Here is a 13,439-nt window from a genome sequence, read left to right as displayed (position 1 = left end):
CATCCTCAGTAGGACTAAAATTTAGTGCTCAGGCTTCCTATAACATTTGAACCTCTGTGGATTTCATTGTCGGTGTATACATCACTAACTATTATCCCTGGCAGAATCACAGAATGGTTGAGGCTGGAAGGAAACTCTGGAAGTTCATCTGGTCCAACCCCTCTGTTCAAACATTGTCACCTAGAACAGGTTGCCTAGGACTGTGTCCAGACAGCTTTTGAATATCTCTGAGGATTGAGGCTCTACAAATTTCCTGGACGACCTGTACCAGGGCTTAGTCACCTGCACAGCGGAAAAGGTTTCTGTGTGTTCCGACAGAACCTCCTGTGCTTCAGGTTTTCGCCATTACCTCTTCTGTCACTGGACACCGCCAAGCCTGTCTCAGCCTTCTTTAAACCTTCCCTTCAGATATCTTTACACATTGATGAAATCCCCTGTGAGCCTTCTCGTCTCTAGGCTAAACAGTCCCAGCTCTCTCAGCTTTTCCTCATAGGAGAGATGCTCCAGTCTCTTAATCATCTTAGTCACTCTGTTCAGTAGCTCCATATCTGTCTTGTATTGGGGAACCCAGAACTGGAGAGAGTACTCCAGATGTCACCTTATCAGTGATGAGTAGGAGGAAAGGTCACCCTCCTTGACCTGCAGGTAACACTCCTACTGCAACCCAGAATGCTGTTAGCTTTTTTGCTGCAAGGACACATTGCTGGAACAAATATGACAGAATATGTTCAATTGTAGTGAATATGTTCAAATATGAGAGAGACATTCCTCTTGTCAAAACAGTGAGTGATCAATTGTGATTCAGCCCCTGTTTTGGTGTTCTTCTCTGGCAAGTTACCATGCCAAACTTCTCCCCGTTGTGGCTTTTGAATTTCACCATCTGTCTTTTCAAAGTCAAATATTTTAGGAGTTAAAGCTGTACTTCACATCCTTAATAGCGAGCTCTGTGTTAATAGTACCAGGTCCACTCAATAGTCTTGAGGTTTTTTTCGAGTGTCCAATCCAAAGGAAATGTCGTATCCACATAGATACCAAAGGAGAAAATAGGCTGTGTCAAAGCCTTTTTCAGTAGTCAGACCTATAGCTGTCAATGACATTTCTGAGAACAGTTTTCATTTCCAGAAATTTCTGAGCTGCACCTTAAGGTCTGCAATGTACCTTTGTGGTTGCACTATGTCATTGCATAGTTATCCAGTGTTAGAGTCGATTGCAGTTGCTGGAAAACTCCCATATATACTGTTTGAGTAAAGGATTCTGAAACCATCTCTAAATAAATCTGAATATTTAGTCTTCTTTTTCTGAATAAGTCTGTGAATGTTCATCTGGATTGCTTCTGAAAATGGAAAGATTAGAAATTGTTTTGAGATAAGTATTTCATATGTATATTCTCTTACTAGCTTCCTTCTCCTCTCCATTGTACTGTTAGTATACCTGGTGTGCTGGATGTAAATGACACTGGGCATCCTCTACTTTATATGTCAATGTACTAAGTATGAAGAAAGATAAAAAGTGAGTGCTCCTGTTATGGACATAACAGAGTTTTCAAGCTCTCTTGGTAGGAAATATGTACACTTACTGTGTGCTCACGTCCCATCTCAGGATCTCTGATTACTTCTAAATATCCTGTCATTGCATCACTGTAGCACTGGTGCATTCTGATACAACTAATAAATAAAGAAGCACTATTTTATTTCAGAATTATTTTTTGTGTGTCTTTGAAGTCTTTCCACCATAGCTAGCATGACAATGGTGCATTTGGATAAAATATAGAAAAAACAGATTCAAGCAGTAAAATCTTTGACATTTGCCCAGAAATAAAAACCACTCAAAATCTAATTTGCTGTCAGAAAAAAAGGAGATAAGGCAGAGATTTAGTGAGATATAGTAGTGCTTTAGCTAGTGCTAATGCTATTGTATGGAATGGCACTCTGTTCAGATTTTTCAGTAACAGTCAGTAGTATAAAATAGTAAGAAAAGTAGCTTGTTAAGAGAGGCAGTTTGTTTTTCAGTACTGTAAATTTTATTTGAGCAATGTCCATTCACAAAGAATTTTGTGTCACAGAAATCTGCAAAATCAGGTTCACAGACATCTAAGGTAGAATTTAAATGATCTAAAGATAGGCACCTAATGCTGTTGGAGGTGCCTTAGGGTGTCCAAGACATCTGTATGGGACAGATACGACGCACATCAAATCAGATCTTCAACTGGAACATCATCTGGAGGCCAGGTGGGATATCCTGGGGCATCTCTCACTGTGTAACTGAATTGACCTACTAGGGTGTGATGCAGTTTCAGATTAAAACACCTAGGTGTAGATGTCCACATGTAAACTGGCTGACTCTGCTGAACAGCTGTTTTCAACTGACGGTATTGATTAGATTTTCACTGCCTATAATGGAGTTTAGAAATTTTACACAAATGCAGGCTCATTAATTGAGAGTTGTACAACATCCTTGTTATATTTTCTTATACAGTTATTAATTTTTATAGTAGAAGGGACAGCATTTATGTTGTTATCTTGGATAATAATAATAATAAAAATATAGTATTATTTGTTCTTGCCCATTCCATATTTTGGAATAGATGTGTAGATAAAATAAAGGGAAAAAAGAAATACTTATTTTCTAAATGTATTCCTTTCAAACAGATTCATTGGTATTTTAATTTGCATTTTGAATGTCACAACATTTTTTTTTTTAGACAGAAAAAGGAAGCGCACTACATGAAGCAGCCCTATTTGGGAAGGTGGAGGTAGTACGCATTTTGCTTGAAACAGGTAAATCTAATTTACAGGCAACACTGAGCAAATATCCTTAATATTCCTAATCTGGTGTATGCTTTCTCAAGTTTTGGTTACACAAATTACTGTTATCTTAGCCTTTGCAAATTTTATCACATGTACCTCTCCTTAAAACAGTGTTCTTTTAGCATAAGAAATTTACACAGAGAACAAAAGGAATGTTACACAGAATAACAGTATCACAGAATGGAAGGGGTTGGAACGGACCTCTGAAGATCATCAACCTCCCTACTAGAACAGGATCATCTAGAGAAGATTACACAGGAACACGTCTAGGCAGGTTTTGAATGTCTCCAGAGATGGAGATTCCACCACCTCTCTGGGCAGCCTGTTCCAGTGCTCTGTCACTCTCACAGTAAAGAAGTTTTTTCTTATGATTAAGTTGAACCTCCTGTGTATTGGTTTGTGACCATTGCCTTTTGTCCTGTCACTGGGCACAACCGAGAAGAGCCTAGTCCCATCCTCCTGACACCCACCCTTTAAATATTTATAAGCATTAGTGAAAACCCCTCTCAGCATCCTCTTCTCCAGGCTAGACAGACCCAGCTTTCTCAGTCTTTCCTTTATATGGGAGACTCTCCAGTCCCTTCATCGTCTTAGTGGCTCTACGCTGGACTGCCTGCAGTAGTTACTTGTCGTTCTTGAACTGCGAAGCCCAGGATTGGACACATGTTTTCACTAAGACTCAGAAGTTTCATATATGGCTAGGTATATGCCATTATATTCTGAGAATAAATGCATTCTGAGAACAAAATGTCTACATAAAATTGTGTTATTCGCTTTGAAAGACAGCCAAGAATATTCTTTGATTTAGAGGCCAGAAGTCTCATGTTCACATTTGTTTCCTTCACTTAGCTATTCCTAACAAACACGCCATCCAGCTTGCTCCTTCGTCTCCTGGATAAACTTGAAGTGTCTATCAAGAAAGGGGAAGGCACAGTGTCTCCAAGAATTGCATCTGTCCTGAAAGGACAGGAGAACAGGGATATAGAGTCTCAACAAACCCATCTACTACATAGTAACAATTTCAGAATTACTCCAGGTATATTAGTCATCTAAACAACTGTCATCTCAGATAAATGAGAAGACCAATGAAAGTGAAAATATCTATAAATTACTTCTCTGAGACACGTGAACTTCTGTTACACTGAGGGATCTAATTGATTTTATCATCAGTGCTTGTGGATTTATATATTGCAAAAGAAGGTATGTCCTGTCACAGCTTCTCATCTGAATCTCAGCTAGTGTGTACCTGATCTGAGATCTGTTTGCAGAAATAGAAGGCCCTTCCAAGATGCTTTCCTGTTTGGATGAATAAGAAGGAGGTAGAAAGTGATCTTCACCTGCTCTCAAAAAGGCAGGGCCTTTTAAAATTAATTAACCTAAAAGAGGAAGGATTGGAGAATATCACACGTAGGAAGTCATTAGACCACAGATAAAGAATATAGATAGTCCACACCTTAGCCTTTGCCAGAGTACTATTGTATAAGACAGGAGAGTCTGCACTGTGAACTATTTCAACCTCAAATGCTCTGCACTTCTGGAACACTCCCTACCTTCTGCCATTTTATCTAACAATCTCATTTTCTCTAGTTCTGCTTCAAAAAGACTCAGAAGATGTTCTAAGTAGCTACTGTGAATTAAAAGTGTAGGTTGGTGTCTCTGGCCTCTGAAAATCAGCTGCCACTGCTTATCAGTCCAGCAATATTTGGGGTGTATTTTCAGTGAGAAAAATATTCTGTTTCTCACAGAACAAATTAGGAAACTCTCCAGCAGGTCAGAAAATGACAAGAACTGCAGCCTTTTCCTATGAGTAGAGAAATCCTTCCATGATTCCAGAATGCCCATGTAAATCATGCTTCCCCTGTTTTCCTTTATGCAGCATCCCAAGAAAAATCTCATTCTGTTTGTGAGGACTTTTCATGCCTTTCCTTTTTATGAAAGTACATCTAAACATAACGCAAGCATTTCCAAGGTGGCCCCTACAAGAGAAAGGTGGAGACGGGTTGCCTGAGACCTATCCAGGATAAACCTCAAAATTATTTATGGTTATATTCACAGTTTGAGCCGAGAAATAACTTTGTCAACAGTCTGAACAGTCTGTGAAGAAATGCTCTGGCTGTTCACAGAGCCCTTATACTATATATGGATACTTCAGTCTACTCAGAGCATGAATTTTGAACATGTCACCATAAAGTAAAAAACTTTTAAGGTTAATGACTTTTTCATTATTGCTCCCAAAACACATACTAGTGCTATGCACTAGAAAGTACCCAATGAATCGGGACAATGTGGGGAGAATTAGCATCCAAGAGTGTAGGAAAAACATTCAGAAAAGTTCTTGATTTTATAAAATATTATTTTCAGGATGGCTATTTCTTAGGAACACTCTGTTAAAAAAATCCCAAGTTTGGCTTAAGAAGCTTACTTTATATCCCCATGAGTTACAGAAACATAAAAACAATCCTTGTCAGCATGTGAATTTTAGGCTACTGAAGCTTTAAACAGAAATGGATGCTGTACTTCAACTATAACACAGCTGTTAATCCGCTACTGTTGTAAAACTGCTTGCATTCATTTTGCCAGATAATTGAGTCTGATATACCACATTTGTAATCAGAAGTACTTGGGGTTAAAAATTCCACCACAGATAATTTTCTTTTTCAGGAATTGATACCAACATAAAGGACAGTTTGGGTAGAACGGTTTTAGATATTCTTAAAGAACATCCATCTCAGCAGTCACTCCAAATTGCAGCTCTACTTCAAGGTAAGTCATATTCAGTTATACATTTATTAGAGACAAATCAGAATAGCACGGAGGAATATGAAGATTTATAGTACATTTATAGTAATTTATACTCTTTAAGTATCTCATTATACAAAAGAGTAGTCTTTTGAATTAAAAAGACAAAATTCTTGTTTGCTAGATACACAAAAATAAGTGATTGAGTATTTGAATTTCAGAGTAAACTTTTTTCTAACATCAGACACTAGTATGGTGTGTCACTTACTCTTTGTACATTCTTCATTACTAAATAATAGGTTGTAATATTTCACTGCAGTTCCATTAAATTGTGATGGTAAACTATAATTGAAATGTTTGATTTGTTCATAAATAATAACTGTGACTGAAAAATGACAAATTTTCAAAACATTTAATCACATTTTTCTCATTTTCCTTAAATTTTTAAAATAATTAAACCAGACAGTAACTCTTGTCATTATGGCAGAAATAATATAATTTTGTTGTATGTGTGTTTGTTCTCATTCTTCATCTTACTTTCATGGTGTAACACTGATTAAACTCCATTGTTTACTTCAATTTTTTACTCTAGAAGATGGGGTTAAGTGATGAAACATGAGCTAGTACATAACTCAGTGTTAAGCATCATTAATTCTTGTCTATGGAGTTTGTTCCCTGCATTTTTAGATTAGTCTTCCATTAACTGTGTTTGACAGGAAGGTTCCCTGCAGGTATCTTTGCTGTATCTCTACCTGTATTGATTACGCTCGTCTTTATACAAGTCATTTTAATCAGCTCAGTGTTGGTTCTACATATGAACTAGCTCATGCTTCAGTCTCCTGCAAAACTGTATTTCATAAGAACATTTCCTAAAGAAAATTAGGTCATGTGGCCACACACTGTTCTTTTCTGAATAAATTCCAAACTTGTTAGCTGGTTTCAGTAAAGTTTTCCAGTGAGATGATTAGCTGAAGATACAAAGCTCCTGTAAACATAACAAAAGTTTTGCAGGCTGGAGGAGAGGTGCACATTCTTAAGGTGCACATTCATGTTATAGCTGAACTGACTTAACAGCTTGCCTTGAGGTCTCCCTCCCTCCTTCCTATTTTCTTTTTCCCTTTCCTCCATTCCCACCCTTCCTCCTCCCCTACTTCCAGCTATACAGTTCCCTTCCATATTTCCTGCATACAGGAGATTGCAAAGTGATCTGATTCGGTTCATTAACCAGTAATGTATAAAATAATATAATTTATTATATTGCCTATAATTAATAGTATGTAGCAATAATAAAAATAAGACCATAATTATATAAATATACATTTGTTTGTTTTAATGAACTTGCTTCCTATGTGATTCAGGTCCCAGAGTTAGCTCTGTCCCAGGTAACTGGCAGAAATGTGCATCGAAAGGCAAGGAGGAAGATATGGGTGAGGGAAGTAGGACTTCCCGTTATCAGCAGAAAGATGTTCCTAATTTGTCTCAGGCTGTATGGTGAAACTTCAGCCTTTATGTCCTTACTGAGCTGCAACATCAACATGCCACTATATGAAGGAAAAGAGGGTTAATGTTATACTGAAATTTTTGCAGTGGCAAGAAAAGGATCACTCAGAGCTTCTACTTTCTTAGATATGCTAATCAATATTAATCAGATATTCATCTAAAACTCATTATAATGTCCTATCACCAACTAAACTAATTTTAATTTTATTATCTCTGCATTGTTCCATTTTATCCTTAGTGTGTTAACCTTGCAGTCTCAGCCCCACTGATGAGCAAAGTTTCTTCAAAGTACCCTAACTCTATGAAAAATAGAGCACACAAACCCCTCTCAAGGGTTTATCATGTTGATGGATCAGTATCCACCCTTAATTTTTACCACAAAAAGGGAATACATCAATTTCAAGATGTTTTGGTGCTTTGACATTGCCACTTTTTTCACGTGTGCCTTGAATGTATAAAGAAGACTGCTTAGTAATTTCAGGTCATATTAGTATGACTGAACTGAGCTTGTAATGAGCAGCTGTTTATTTTTGCTCAGCTTTATAGTCAGAAGTGATGTGCAAGGATGAAAAATGTTTACAAAGATGCCGCTCTGAGTCTTAGGAAAACCTGAGGACCCTCTTCAGAACTCCTCTGTGGAACCCACTGAGATCTGTTTTCATCAGCAAATGGTTCACTGAATCTGTAATCCTCACTAATAAAGTTTGTACAGTGAGCTGAAATTGAAAAAAAAATCAGGAGTGGCAGGATTCAGTAGTAGCACTGCTGATGGTACAGTAGACTTATCCTCTTCTAAAAAGCCAGTTAAGTGAACCCTTCACTGAAGTGCGGGCATTTATCCTGCTGTAGCTGAAAAATCAGTGAAGCACTGGGATTTTGGGAAACCTGAATGTACTGTAATTGAGTTTGACTTCAGTGGATAATGAATTCCATGCAAAGAAAGGACAATTGCTGGGAGAGAGTTAGTGGCTTCCAAATACATTCCTGTTAAAGCTTCTTTCTTTAGATGACTGTCTAGAGCTTACATTTCTCCTTCATTCAGGCTTACAGGAAAAAGAAATTAAATTGATGACATCAGACAATTACCAACCAGATTTTATAAGTTTCTACTTATTTTTTTTCCTTTAAGCAGCCACAATGACATTGAATTGATTCATTTACCTTGTTGCCAGGATAGAGTAAGATTTTATCGCCTAGCATTCTCATTAATTTTTACCATTTTCCCCCTTGCATTGTTTTGACTCTTACTGTACAGTTTGTAACATATCATAATATTTGTCCCTGTCACAAGACATTGGCTTTCAAAATATAAAACAAAGGCTGAAAGATGCATATAAACAGACTGGCAGAAATGGAAAAAGAAATAACGTAACTGATATTACTGTTTGATAGGTAGTGTTCTGTCCTATATGCAGCAGGGTAACGCAATTGTAAGAAAAGTTTTGAAAGAAAATGGGATTGTTTTGAGGATATTGATGGGAAACTTCTTTGAAGGAGAAGAAAGCAATTTGTGCCTTTAGAAGCAGTTCATGGAGGCAGTAATACTAAATCCATTTGGTTGATACTACAACCTACAGGACTGGTAGCCTCCTGTGAATGGGGCCTCCAGAACTTAAGAATTGTGGATAGAAGTTTCTATTGGTTTTCTCCCTTTTTAAAAGGATAGTTACAAAACTACTTTTTACAGATTACAGGTTAAAAAGAAACAAAACCTTTTGCCAGTGAGGTTCTAGAAGTGATCCTAGTGTTTTCTATGATATTTACTTTACATTTTTTCTCACTGTACTGAGAAAATAGTAATTGAGGTTTCTACAAAAATATTTTTTGTGTGTTTTTGCCATCTTTTTAGAGATTTTGGCACGTTATCTGATAGAAGAAAAATAAATAACAAAATCACTTTAAAGAGCAACATGAAAAAGGCTGAGTAAACTACATACCACCTGCATTTTTTTTCTACTGTCTGTTAGTTATAAATAGGATTATTAGAAATTACTTTAAGTTTTAGTTCTTTGTCTTTCATATACGTCCCATCATTTTCTGTGTCTTGCTCTGGTCTGAGTTGCAATGAACTCAATTAAATATACTTATTACAGTTTAGATTCTTTTGGTAATGAAGAAATAGCTGTTTAGGCATTATGTACTCACTGTGCCATGTAAGGCCAGTCTACTGGATTCATTTAATGGATGTAGTAAAACAACAGCATTCAGTGCTGAAGCAGTTAACAGTATTGGCACTTAGGGCTTTATAATTAGGCATTGAAGATAAAAGGGATGCTGCCAAGGCTAGTAGGCCTAAAATTAAACCGACCAGCTGTGTTTTAGTTTTAGCACATGTGAACGTGACGCAGGTGCATCCAATACCATCTTCCAACTCTTTCTTTACAGCCCACTATGCTCTCTATTAGAATCTTGCTCTTTTACTATTTCTAGAAGCATAATTCTTGTTATTATGAAAAAAGGAGATAGTAGATATACAGCTGAAAATTGACAAGAGCCCCAGGAAGGCACAATAAGCTCTGCTGTATAGACAGTATGGAGGGAGATGTAATGGAAAGCTGTTTCCTCTCTCTTCTGCTGAAGCTGCTTAAGAACCTAACATTGCTTGTACATGATACCAGATTATTCATAAATGGAAAATGCATAAGCAGCTGCTGAACCAGGACTCCTTTCTTCTCCCCTCTGATTAAATAGCTTTAGTGTCATTGGCACAGGCTTTCTTTTCTGTATTCTCACTCTCTCTTTCTCTCCCTCTCTTTTTGTGGACAAGTAGATCTTCCATTCCTTTGAGTGCAGGAGGCCAGCCTCACTGGAAGGATGGAATAGGTTTCCAGTCAAGTATTCAATTACAGCTGTGTCAGATGAAAGGAATTGGGGATCTCAATCTCCCTTTGTTTTGTTTGTTTGTTTGTTGTTGTTTTCTCTGGGGACTTCTCAGCTCCTTTAACAGACTACTGTGCAAGAGCTATAGGGTATTAACTATGTTTATTAATTAATTCAACTGCTATTGTTTGGGGGACTGCAAGTTTAGCTGCACTTTTACTTATCTCAGGATGTTAGCAGTATTTGAGTGCTTGTTTCTGTTTGTCTTCCCTGAACACATGCACAGAAGTCTTTTTATGTGCCTATAACTTAAGTACCTACTGATTTCAGGTTTCTCTGGGAGTAAGTTAGACTTGAGGCATTCAGAATTGGCCTCTGAAATTTAAGAGGCTGAAATTTAAGAGGCTGAAATCAGCCTAGCCTCCATCTCAGCTCAAGTCTGTCACCTTAGCACACCTGAAGATAGCATTTTCTGTAACTACTGCTTCTGTAAAGAGAAGAGTAATTGGGTCATGAAGCCTCAAGTGGGCTGGGGAATCACTTCTTCCCAGGGGAGTAAGTGAGCTGTTTTGGGATGAGCTTTTAGAGAGCTCATGGGCTGGGGCAGGGTTTAATGGAGCTGCAGAGTCTTCACCCAGATACTTGGGAGAGTCCTGGGGAGGACAGAGGGTGTTCTGAAGATTTCTGTCCAGGAAGTCATGGAGTGAAGGAGGAGTAAGGAACCCTCTGCAGGGGTGTAGGCTATGGAGATGAGTGGTTTCTGTACCAGTTTTATTCCTCTGATCTAGTTACTTGGAGACTCTTCTGTTTGAAAAGGTGAGTGCTCAGATTTTTATTCTAATCAAATTTGCCTCTTTTAGAGCTTAGAAAGCTTTTTGGTCTCTTTAGGGAAAGTCACTCTAGGGAGGAACTCCGTGTGAATTCACCCCGTGGCATGGCAGAAGTAGGTTGCCAAAGCAAAAGGGAAAGAAGCTCACACTTAATTAAAAAGAAAAATTGTTAGGGTTTTAGTTTTGTTTTTCATTAAAAAGAAAAGTAAAAAATTATCTGAGGCTAATGTAGCCATTACTCTAAAAGCCAAGGTTTATAAAGCAGAAATCTTGGCCCTCTTGCCTCACTGAGGGATCAGGATCTACATGAGCTGAATTAAAGCAAGCTGTGCTCTAGAGCTTGAGCTTTTACTGCCCCTGTAGGTTCAGTAGCAACTGCAGGTGAGCTCTTCGTGGCTGACTTTGCTGGATGTGGCCACTCTGTGGAGAGGCAGCTGGGTTTCCCTGCTTACATATTAAGGCTTTCCTATCTGTTTGGCTGTTTGAACCCTCCAGTGCTTGTTACCTGTTTGGGTTCATATTCCCCACTGCTGTTATTTCTACTGCTGTGTGACCATCTTTATGCAATAACATTTTTTGTGCATGGCCCCATATAGATTGAGTTAGGTTATGTTAAAATCATCACTGTGTAAAAGAATGCTGCTAAGCAGGAAAAGTTTTTGAGTTTCTTAGTTACTAATCCTCACTGAATTGTTTGAGTCAACAGAGGTAGAATAATCCACTCTTCCCAAAGCAGTACAGTGAGAAAACATCTCTGAAGTGGGTATTGACATATACTTTCTTCACCCCTCACATGGTAGTCATGCCATCTGTCTTTGAGATGTGGAAGAGGATGACAGCAAGCTGGTAAAGCAAGTGTTATGAATCTGACTGGTTGTGTCCCAGACAGCCTTTCATTTCCCCTGTTGTAAGAATGACAGGCTTTTCTCTAAACTCTGTGAGACCACAGTTAAGGAAACTGTTCTGGTCATTAAGTTTTATAATTGACTAAACTTGGCTTTGTTTTGAATTATCTTTTATTTTTTGAGGAAAGTGATAGAGCCCAGAGCAGTCTCTTAAGTACACCATAGTCAGAGCAGATGATGGTAACAATATAATCTTTGACAGTAAGTTTGGGCAGGCCTTGAAGATTAATTTCTAGCCAGCTACAGGTGAATAGAATTTGGTTGCTGGTGAAAGCATCTGCTGCTTGTGTGTACTTTGCCTTTGGCTCTTGCACAGATCACCTGTTTCGTGTCTGCTGCTTATATAATATTATGGGTAAGTATCCATTTACCTAGACTATAAGCATCTTGCAACTGAGCCCATATCTTTGTCTCATATGTATCCAGTAGAATCTTCAGTTTTATAAAATCAAGTTACGAGTAGAAGTCCCACAGATATTCAAAGTTTTAAGGGTTGTACTCTTACAAGAGTGGCACACTTTTGGCCCACATCTACAGCATACCTTGTGCTGAGGCTTTTGTAGAGTTCTCCTGGAAGGAGCTCTGCAGTTTTTAAGGTAAGTATTTGAGACATACATTGAACTTGGGATTTCCTCCTCAGAAATAGCCTTCAGCAGGTAAGTGCATTGGTCTGAAAATGAGGCCTGACAAAGGATAAAAATAGAATATTATTTTTAAATCACAGTCTCATATGAATATTGCATAGCAAGGTTAAAGTCCTTCACAACCTCCCTGCACTTCCTTTCCTAATATCTGTTTTGATCTAATCATTTTAACACTCCCTCCTGGTTGAGCTTCATTTTAGGTTTGCTTTTGGACAGTTGCAAAATTATCAAGCAGATGTTTTAATGCATAAATTCCTTTTTTCCTTTTATTTTACTTTGAGTCTAGCTTCCTTGTTATTTCTCCTCCATCTTGTACATTAACTTGACAAATAATATAGCTGACAGAGCTGGAAAACATTCCAGAGCATTTTATCATGCGCCTAGTTTTCTCATGGTCTCTTACAGCTCATCTTTGCTTCTTTGCTTTCAGCACTACACAAAAAAATAAATTGCCTATTTTCATATGAAGAAAGGTATGACAGATTATCCCAGGGACCATTGCCAGCCATCAAACTTAATGTATGACATTTTCAAATCATACATTCTTTTAAAAAATCCAACAACCTGCAAAGCATTCTGAAACTGCATCCTGTTCTCGGCCAATTCCTATTTAATTTTCTAGGATGTCTATTTTATCACAGATTGTTTTTGGGTTTGGGGATTTGTTAATCAGGAATAACAGTGAGCTAAACAAGTGAATTGTAGACTGTAGAAATTAAGTTGAGAAGGTTTCGCTTCCCAGAAACTCTTTAATTCTTCAGCGTGACATTGATGAAAGCAGTTATTGTAGTTTTGCTTTTGTGCATGTTGCAATATGTACTTTTGTTGTTACTATGTGGTATCAGAAGGAACTTCTTTAAGCCACTTTGGATAATCAAGAAAATGCAGATGCATAATAATTGCCTGAACTGAGAACCAGTCACTATGCTGGAGAAAAAGTGACTTTATTGCATAAATTATTTTCTGATTTATTATTTAATATTTGTCCTACAAAACATTCATTAAGTTCTTGGTGTTCCATTGAGCTAGTCTGTGTACAAAAGCACATGAAAATAATGTATATATTTACACAAAAATAATAGTAACTAAATTAATGTTTAGCATGTCTGTTATTCCATGTTTTTCTGGTTTTATAAATATCATGAAAGTGGGACAAGGGAAGCTTTAAGGAGGAAAAGCACACAAATTTTAGAA

The 13,439-nt window shown here is 37.6% G+C and overlaps 1 protein-coding gene across 1 annotated transcript in view; it reads left to right on the top strand.

The window, feature by feature from the left end:
- LOC104540670 (ankyrin repeat and sterile alpha motif domain-containing protein 1B-like) overlaps nt 1-7,041 on the top strand; it is a 72,504-nt gene extending 65,463 nt beyond the window's left edge. The window contains exons 5-7 of the mRNA XM_010184529.1: nt 2,702-2,777; nt 5,469-5,570; nt 6,905-7,041. Of these exons, the coding sequence (XP_010182831.1) occupies nt 2,702-2,777; nt 5,469-5,570; nt 6,905-7,041 (315 nt within the window). The remainder of the gene's footprint in view (nt 1-2,701; nt 2,778-5,468; nt 5,571-6,904) is intronic.
- The last annotated feature ends 6,398 nt before the right edge of the window (nt 7,042-13,439 follow it).

This window comes from Mesitornis unicolor, unplaced genomic scaffold (genome assembly GCF_000695765.1).
Source record: "Mesitornis unicolor isolate BGI_N332 unplaced genomic scaffold, ASM69576v1 scaffold4825, whole genome shotgun sequence".
Lineage (NCBI taxonomy): Eukaryota > Metazoa > Chordata > Aves > Mesitornithiformes > Mesitornithidae > Mesitornis > Mesitornis unicolor.
The sequence above is the reverse complement of the archived record's forward strand: the minus strand, read 5'-3'. Positions and strand labels throughout refer to the sequence as shown.